Genomic DNA, 10,574 nt, shown 5'->3' with positions numbered 1-10,574 from the left:
GGGCTGGTAAAGTGCTAGTCGCGATCTTTTAAAATGATTTCGACACAAGCCCTTCACTTTTTAAATTTTAATGTTTTATTTATCTGTGCTTAGTAGGTCACACCTTAAGTGCTGTTGGCCGAACATAAGGTAGAAAATACATATAATTGGAGTGTTTGTATGTAATGTAGTAAAAATATTCATACATATGATCGTTGTTGATAATAAAAAAAATATCTATACTAATATAATAAAGCGTAAACACACACTTCTTTGTTGCCTAAGATGTCAGCAATCACAGCATATTTTTGAACAATTCTTTTTTAATAAAAAGCCCAACTCTTGCGTCACTCTTTATGCTATATATTTAAACGCCATTAAACTTAGGGGGTAAATATTTTGGATAAAAACCTTATTGTGGGAAAGAGAACATAAGTTGCTGAACATAAGAAAGAAACATTGCTAAGGTTTGTCATGTTATGTCATGTTGACATTTGTAATTGATAATTTGATAAATTTAAAGCGAAATAATAGCACAACAGTTGTGCGATAGTTTGGTCAAAGATGTGCGTCCATTTTAAACATTTGTTTAAAAAACGTTAACCAATGTCTGATTATAATTTCGTTGTCGATGAAATTTCATATCGTTCGATTTTTTATATTTATATATACGATAACCATAGTAATAAATACAAGGTTCTTTGTTTATATTGGTTTTATAATCTAGCGTAAATCTACAAATCCACTCAACAAGCATGAAGTATTTAATCTGTTACCAGTTTTTATTACCAACAGTTACGGTGTAAGGTAATAAAGATTTTACGTTACGTAACCATTTATTTACCGTGATAAACAGTAACAACTGTTATTTTAAATAAATAGTTCAGTTTTAAAACAAAATATTTGGAATGAAAATGTAAGATAATGTTATTCGTCTTATGTTTAATTTTCTTGTTTATTTGCGACTACGTCCATGTGGAATTGAAAAAAACAAAAGTGAGTAGCCTATGTGTTCTTCCAGACTATCCTCTACATCTATACCAAATTTCATAGAAATCCGTTCACCTGTTTAGGCTAAACTCTAACAAACATCCATCTACACTTTCGCATTTATAATATTAGTAAGAAGTAAGATAGAATGATATAAATTATTGTCTTTCGTAGAACACAAAAATATTACAATATTTTAATTCAAAAGAAATGGGAAAACAATATTTTAAAATAGGTGTTTCAGTTATTTGAAACACAAATTTATCATCTCTTTCTGCTAATATTTTAATGGCACAAAACCCCAAGACACATAACCGCACATAAAAACACAAAGAACCTCCATAGACCATAGTAACGAGGTTAACAACCTTCGCGCCGTTTTTGACGTTGACGTATTGCTTTTTTTAAAGCCGAAAGCTGTGATTACGCAATCGTTAGGCCAAGATTAAAAAATATAAAACACTAGCGTTCGCCCGCGACTCCGTCCGCGTGATATTAAAAAAAAAAAACCAAGTAGCCCACGTGTTCTTACAGACTATCCTCTACATCTATGCCAAATTTCATTGAGATCCGTTCAGCAGTTTAGGCTACAAACTAACAAACATCCATCCATCAATCTAAACTTTCACATTTATATTAGTATGATTAAGAAGTATTGAGTTCAGGAAATCCACACTTGACTGGTATAATCTTTGTTAAAAACGCTAATAATATTGTTGCTAAGCCAGTTATTAACAAAAGAATATTTTTGTTTTCTTGAATGGTTACACCCATTAATATATCAAGAGAAAAACACAAGTTATCATTCTGTTTTATATCTTAATTGTCTTTTAATAGTTATTGAGTGACATGTGATGTGAATTATATGATTATTCCTCTAGAAATAGAGTCCAACTAATATTCTCACTCGGGGTTAGGCGTACCAGATTTCCTCCTTTATCTTACATTTGTCAAATTATCAATAGCAAATGTCAAAATGACATGACATGATAAACCTTAGCAATCTTACTTTCTATTTTGGCAGCAACTTATGGTCTCTTTCCCACATTAGGGTTTTTATCCAAAATGTTTAACCCCTAAGTTTAATGGCATGAAAATATATAGCCTAAAGCGTGACGTAAGTGTAGGGCTTTTTATTAAACAAAGAATTATTCAAAAATATGCTGTAATTGCTGAGATCTTAGGCAACAAAAAAGTGTGTGTTTACGCTTTATTATAATAGTATAGATAAGTGTAGTTTAATGTTCTTTATTAACTAAATAATGCTACCGAATGTTAATTCACAGACGTATAATTAAACGTACAAATCTGACCTATTTATAACTGTGATAACATACAAACGGACAAAGAAGTACAGAGTACAGTCAGGGTCAAAACAGAGAGTGATGTCACCCGACCTCGTGAGCATGTGCCGAAGGTACATAGATTTAAGAAAAAAGGAAACCATCATACGAGTAAAGGAATTAAATTCGCTTCACACTTCAGTAAAGGAATAAAAGTTTATCTTATGTACTTATTACTACAAATTTTAGTGAAATTATTTATTAGCTATTGGTCGCGACTTCACCCGCGTGGAATTCAAAATAGCCTATGTTACTAACAGACAAATTACTTTTCTAACGGTGAAAGAATTTTTAAAATTGGCCCAGTAGTTTTGGAGTTATTTACAATACATACAAAAATCTTTTCTCTTTATAATATTAGTATAGACAAACTTTCGTCCACGACTCTGTCCGCGTGGAATAGAAAAAAGGAAGTACCCTATGTGTTCGTCCAGACTCTACATCTATGCCAAAATTCTTCATCATCATCAGCAGTTTAGGCTACAAACTAACATACATCCATCTAAAGTTTTGTATTTATAATATTAGTAAGATTAGCAACAGTCAATGTACACATGAAATTTAAAAAAAATCACATTGATAAATGATAAAGATCGAACTTGGATGAATAAGTAATAGTACGGTCTGGTCTAGATTAACTATAAAGACGGTCTTCAATTTGTGAAATCAACCTGTACTGGGCTTAGCGTGGTTATGTATTTACCCCTATTTAAAGAGCTCTGAGCTCTTAAGACTTGTATGAGCTGGTTGCTCTTATGTTGGCTGTAAGTGGGAAGCGAATTAAATCAACTACCTTTCTTGTGTCAGGGTGGAAATCTTCAAAAGTTACCTTGCCTTCTGGGGGGAAAAGGGTTATGTAGGATTTGACCTACTAAAGCCCTCGGTGGCCATCCTCTAGTAACATAGACGAAGGTTCCGGGATCTCTAAGGAAGACACCGGAATCTTCGGCACACAAACTCTCCCTGTGGCTCCACGATGTTACGGCAACAAGGGACCACTTTAGATTACCGTCTTCCTGGGATCGTTTTGTTAGTCTATCAGGGCCCCCACCCTGATTTAATATATCAACTACATAATGTAACGTAATCTATACTATTATAATAAAGCGTAAACACACACTTTTTTGTTGCCTAAGATGTCAGCAATTACAGCATATTTTTGAATAATTATTTCTTTAATAAAAAGCCTTACACTTACGTCACGCTTTAGGCCATTAAACTTAAGGGGTAAATATTTTGGATTAATACCTTAATGTGGGAAAGAGAACATAAATTGCTGCCAACATCAAGGAAGCAATATTGCCAATGTTTGTCATGTCGTGTCATTTTGACATTTGCTATCAATATATTAATAAATTTTTCATAATTTCATGCGGATGAAGCCGCACGAGAACAGCTAGCCAATCATAATATCGTTTCACAAAAATAACGTAGTTATTAGTGATTAGTATCAGTTATTTATAGAACTTTGAATCATCGCTTGCGCAGATTCTGTTTGATAACTTCAGATAAATAATATGGCATTGAAAGCCGAGATTTCCCATGAATGAATACGATGCCCCAGTTTTATATTGTTTGTTTAATCTGTGGAAATATCGCGCCTTTTATAGTACTATTTAGGGATGTAATTATATGTGATGGTGTTAATTAGCCTAGTATTTTTTTTTATTTCAAAGAAGCTTGTCGAAATGTTAAGGCTCCATTTTTTTTTTAATGAAATTACAACTTTTTGAATTAGACTATCATAATGGCTATAGGTATTTTATATATCTACACTAGCTTTTTCTACTCCTGCGTGGAACTAAAAAAAAACAAAAGTAAGACTGTGTGTTCTTCCAGACTATCCTTTACATGTATGCTAAATTTCATCAAGATCCATTAGGCGGTTTAGGCTACATCTAACAAACATCCATACATCTAAACTTTTGCATTTATAATATTAGTATACGACGCCTTTGTGTTCTAAAGTTTATTGTCCTTTACATTCATAGGTTACTAGCTTTCGACCGCGACTCTGACCGCGTGAAATTAAAATAAAAACAAAAGTGAGTACACTATATGTTCTTCCAGACTATCCTCTACATCTATACCAAATTTTATCGAAATCCGTTCAGCAGTTTAGGCTACAAACTCTAACAAACATCCATCTAAACTTTCGCATTTATACTTAGTAAAATATAATTTTTGTAATCCAGTTTTAAAGAGATTCCTGTTTCTAATAGAACCAATATGCAGTAATTATTCTTGACCTTATCACTTAATTTGGTGTGATCTAAATACATGGCTTAAAGCGTGATTTCATTCAGTCATTCAGTGGATGTCGTGTAAGGAGGTTGTATGTTGTGTTTTAAATGACTCAGTTTGTAATCTGTTTGTGTTGTGTGGATATTTCTGAATAGGTAACCTTTTTTAGGTTTTTGTTAAATATTTTTATATTATTATCCATAATAATCTATATATTTCTATACTGATATTATAAAAAGGATTTATAAATTTGGATTTTTGTATGTATTGAAATAACACCAAAACTAATGGGCCCATTTTAAAAATTCTTTCACTATTAAAAAGCTACGTTATTACTGAGTAAAATAGGCTATGTGTTTCGTTTTTTTTTTTGTCATGGGGAAGAAGTCGTGAGCAACAGTTAGTAATAAATATTATTTTCTCTGGTGATTTTTTTTATACAAGAACAGATATTATTACTAATTATGTATGATTATTGACTTTTTACATTCATTACAAAGTTTGTATTCAAATTTTTTTTTTTAATTAAGTTAACAGTTGTTTTTTTATTGAATTTAAAATACATTGCATGTATTATATTGTTTCAAATAGTACAAAAATGTATGGAAATGTACATTCTGACAATTTACGCACATCCCTTGTTAACAAGTTTCAGCCAACCGTGAAATTACAATCAAGATGCTATGAGCTCGGAATAATATGAAATGTTCAAGAAGTCTATAAATAACTTACGAAATATGTTCTTACGGTATATTATCTTTAAATTAAAGCTATGAGCCTTCGATAATTCGTGTACTGTTCAGTAGATTATGGCTCCTACGTAAATTAACGTAACCCGAAATTTGACAATTTTTAAAATGTTTAATTCAAATTTTGTTGTAATTGAAATTAAGGTTCTATTTTATCGAGTTAATTTATGTTTTTAAATTAACTTTATAAGTGTTTTAATATGTCTTATTTAAAAGGTAATTTTAAAAAATAAATAAATTATAAAATAAGTTTTGTCAACATTGTAATAAATCATAATATAAATTTAAATTCTCGTTAGATTTTATTCTGGATATCATATCATAGTGACAGAATTATCCGCATGAACACCTTTGACCAAACTAACGCACAACTGTTTAATCACGCTTTGATTCCTTTGACCTACGTAGGTGGGTACGCTACTCGATTATTAGATATGCAACAAAATAGTTAAATCCGCTGCAAAATAATCGATAATCACACAATGGTTATGCGATAGTTTAGTCAAAGGTCTGACCTCGCCCTTGTTCGTAAATGTATACGAATAAACAAAAATATTAAAACTGATATATTGCGTTAAAGGTGATATGGTAGAGAAGGGAGTGATGAGAGACGACAGAAAATTCATAAATAGATATGGACATAGCACAAGGAAATGAAAATGTAAAAGATATGATTTTCCATTTACAGTGACAATTTTAATAAAAAACAATAATAAATGAGACAAGTGTACGACCGTTTTTAAGCATGAACACAGATAATACCATTTGTATGAGTCAGTTATTACATCATAGCTTATTTTTGTAACATCGAAATAACTTCAGTACAACTTTAATGACGAAATAGTGAGGTCATGGAGTCAAGCATATATGCTTAATCCAAGCTGAATTAAGTTAAATTGCTTATTTATTACTTTAAGTACTGAAAAGATTGACCGTTTTGTACAGGTTTAATGTCGTAAAGTCGGCGCACCGTTTTCTTCCTCTGAATAACTCTATCATACGTCATCTCAGTCATCACTCCCTTTTTGATCATGTCACCTTTCACGCAATCCATCTCTTTCTAGGTCTACCTTTACGGGTGTACCACATTCATAACTAACGTCCTTTACATGCGATTCATCCCTCATAGCATGCCCATACCACTCTAACCTTTTACACCTTATTTTCTCAGCCACTGGGGCTACTAACAAACTTCATGTAATATACACATTTCGTATCTTATCCGATCGTCACATCACACATCCATCTTAAAATTCTCATTCCCGCCATATGTATTCTCCTTTTATCCGTCCCTTTTACTGCCCAACATTCACATTTAAATTGTAAAACTAATACAAAATCGACAAATTACAATGTAGTATGTTAAATAAATATACTATGTTATGTATTTATGACTTATTGCATCGTAAAGACAAACAATAGACTTGTGTCAACAATAAATATGAAAACATCAGTACCATAATAACATAAGGTGTCAATATTTAGACTTTAACGACAATAAAATATACTAATACAAATGTAGAGTTTTTAACAAAGTGTTAAGAGCGTGTTCACACCTGAAACTTAACTATCGCACAACTGTTTAGTTGCGCTTTATTTCTTTTCCAATATTATAAAGAGGAAAGATTTGTATTTTTGTATGTATTAAGATATAAAAACTATTGGGCCGATTTAAAAAATTCTTTCACCATTAGAAAGGTATCTACGAGTGACATTCGCTATTTTTTTATTATTTTTTTAATTTCATCGACCAGGAGAACGTAATTTGCGACCTTACGTAAGTCGAATAAGAACAAATAGATGTTAATATACATAAATAATAACGGAAAGCATAATTACTCGTATGTGTATGTATAATCTTTGCCGATGACGTAATACTAACTTAAAACGAACGTTAGACCCTGTGATTTTTTATTTCAAGGTGAAATTTTCTAAGCCTTGTTTGGTTTTAAAATGCCTTTAAATGATTTATTGATAAGGATCGAGAAGCACACATAAAAACACATACCTGCGAAAAACATTACACTCTTATCAATCGGGTTACTACCTAAAATAGTATTTTTAATTTGTAAATAAAACTATTTAACTGTTTATAATGTTATTACAAATTAGTGGTCGTATTTCGGTAATAATTTATAATAAGTGTTTTATTTATTTTTAATTAAAATAGCCTTATGCACTTCTCCACATAACCTTAATGTGTCAAATAGTTTGTGCGTGCGGTTTATTTGTGCGTTATCCTTAAAAAAATATAATTTCGTTTCCCATAATGCTCGTATAATGATAACAATTATGTCTGTAACTGTTAAAAAAGCTATAAAAATCAAAGTCCGACGTTAATTAATTAATTTAAATTTCGGGCAGACGGCGTGACCTTGCGGTGATGTCATGGCGTCGAGGTCACAGGCTATCGCCACGGGACCGATTACGTATGATGGACATTGTATATTAAATTAATTTGACTTTATAAGAAGCACGCATAATTTTCCTTTATTTTAACTAGATGGCGTTATTCTATCTATAATTTGGGTTTTTATAAGTTAGAGAAGATTTACAAGCAAGAAATTATATACGTGGTAATACATAACTTTTGTAGATATAACCTTGATTGTAAGAGTTATAATAGAGGCTTTTTTAATGTGTGTTACTTAAATAAATTATTATTTTGCTTCTTTTAACGATCACTTAGAGAATTAGATTATTTATTTCCTTATTATGTGTTATTATGTTGTTTTGCTTCAAGGCCACTTATAATACAAAGTTCAAAAATGACTTTTTGTAAGGTTGTTATGTTTCCGATGTATGTTCAAAGTAAGCTAAGTTTATGGAGGGGTTGAGAGATCTTCAAGCCTGCATTCTGTTGAAGAATGGGGTTGTGACTTGACCCACTAAATTCCACTCGGTGTGCGACTGAATAGGGCCATGAGATCAAAAGTGTAGTCTTACCTTCTCTTTCTAAATTACTATTTACGACAACGCGGTTGTATTAAGTGTTAAATTATGGAACTGATGATTTCTTAAGTCATTCATGCGTTAACTATGCGTTGTGTATGCGTGTTTGTGAATTATTCATGCGGCGCTTGACACCTTGACGGATTTGAATCTCAATGTTGTTAGTTCATAGTTAACTCTGTTACTGATTGAAACTTAAAAGTTATTATATCAGTCGAACTGTCTGATAGGTTATCAGTTAAATAAATTGTTACTATAAATAGATTTGAGTCATAAAAGAATTGCACTAGATTTCCTTGACCGTTTTTGTTCAAGAACTGAGGTGTTCTGTTTGAAAGGTTAAGGTTGTAAATGCATACATAAGACGCTTTTTATTTATTAAAATTTGTCAGACGATCTAATAAGACTATGTAAAAAGCTTTGAATACGTCTAGGAACGACTGCACACCTTTGACTAAACTATCGCACGACTTTGTCCGAATGTTTGCGCAGTTAATTCAACTGTTTAGTTGCATTATTAAAAATTTATAAAAAATCAAAATGCGACTAAACTGATGGGGGACAGTTTAATCAAACGTGTGCGTACGTTCTAAGTGTAATTTAAACCGTTGCTAGTTAGAGTTTTGTCGTATAAAAGTGAACTCGTAAGTTAACTGTGAGTGTGTTGACAAAAATTTTTATTGTTGTATTTAATTGAAGTTTTATGTTTATTTATTATCAGTAAAGTTGACTTTCAATTTAAATATAATTCGATACCGATACATGTAGACGTATCGGAATGCGAGATATTTCGTTGAAAAGTTGGTGTTTCACAGCGCATTACATTTATATAGCTATTTCAAGTTTTATAGAGAGAATGACAGGGATGCAAATATGGTTGTGTATACCCACGGTTAGACACATCGTTTACCAAGGCAAACTCGTTTTATAAATTTTTAATCCAATGCGCGGGAAATATTTTACGACATTTCGTTTTACGGTTTATTACAATCGGAAAATTGTTTCTGCGTTTGTTGTAAATAGTAATAGCAATTTGAATTTGTTGTTGATTTTTTACCTTCAGAAGCTAGATTTATTTTTTATGGTATATTAACCATGGGAATAAAAACATTTCAAAATCGATACGTAATTGATGCCTTAAAACAATATCTTACTAACATTATAAATGCGAATGTTTAGTTGTATAAGATAACCTCAAATATGTCTAATCTAGGATATAAATTAGCATAGAGATACTGTCTGGAATAGCACGTAGGTTACTAAGTGTTTTTTAAGTCCGCGCGGACGAAGTCATGGGCAAAAGATAGCAATCTACTTTATTATAAAAATCTTTTATAAATCGACCCCTACAATGAAAAATTCTTCTATAGAAAAGTAAAGTAAGCTATTACGTTCTGAATTATTGATAAGAAATCGAAGTAATGGTCTGCTATTATGATATAGCTTTAGCTCGAGACTTCGTTCGCGCAGAAAAAAATGTAGTTATATTATAGCCTAGCCTACTCAGCGTTACGGTAGTTTTTAAACGCCGAAAAAAATATTTAAAACCATCCAAGTATGTTTTACGTGAATCCAATATATACATACCGTTAAAGGTTATTGTAAAGGGAATAAAACAAAAAACTTTAATTACAATTTGTAATAATACATGTATGTATCGCAATTAAAATTATTTTATTTCTTTTGTTACAGAGCTTCAAAACCATGGATTTGAAGAATTAAACAGTGACACGACACCACGGTTTGAATTCAGTTCGAAACCGCGACCAAATACGAACGAACGAACAAATAATTAACAAAATAATGTGTTCATCTTCTATTCATATTAATTCAAATTAATAAAAGAATTAATTAATGAAATAAAATCAGATTATGTGTTAATTTTGAACGCATCAGTAAATCGAAAAGGATAGAGCGAGATAGAGAGCTGCGTCCCAAAATAGTGCGTTCGGAAATAGATAAAAAATGTCGGGCTCAGTGAGTGAGGGCGAGGCGGCGGGGACGGACGTGTCATGGTGGCGGAAACCATGGAAAACTATGGCTGACCTCGCGGAAGCCGTCGACGATCTCATATGCAGTTTCGATTACATGGACACAGCTATGGACAATCTAGTCATGTTAATATTTATCTGGATAGTGTTCTCCATCATATTATTGGGTGTCGCCAAATGGGCGTATGGGAAATTCGGTGGTGCAAAGCCGGCGGAGGTTGAGAAAGTGACAAAACCCATCGACGATGTCAAGAAGTCAACAGCCACCGAAATCATAACAAGCTCAGATAGTGTTTTAGCTACGAGTGCTAAAGTTAAGAGTGGTT

At 31.9% G+C, this 10,574-nt stretch overlaps 1 protein-coding gene across 1 annotated transcript in view; it reads left to right on the top strand.

Annotated features, from left to right (window-relative positions):
• Positions 1-10,574, top strand: part of LOC106108692 — a 43,326-nt gene that overhangs the window by 2,402 nt on the left and 30,350 nt on the right. Inside the window, exon 2 of the mRNA XM_013289951.1 lies at positions 9,950-10,571. Coding sequence (XP_013145405.1) covers positions 10,223-10,571 — 349 coding nt within the window. The 5' untranslated portion in view covers positions 9,950-10,222. The remainder of the gene's footprint in view (positions 1-9,949; positions 10,572-10,574) is intronic.

This window comes from Papilio polytes, unplaced genomic scaffold, assembly GCF_000836215.1.
Source record: "Papilio polytes unplaced genomic scaffold, Ppol_1.0 DF821400.1, whole genome shotgun sequence".
NCBI lineage: Eukaryota > Metazoa > Arthropoda > Insecta > Lepidoptera > Papilionidae > Papilio > Papilio polytes.
Note: the sequence above shows the minus strand (reverse complement) of the source record. Positions and strands in the feature narration are given on the sequence as shown.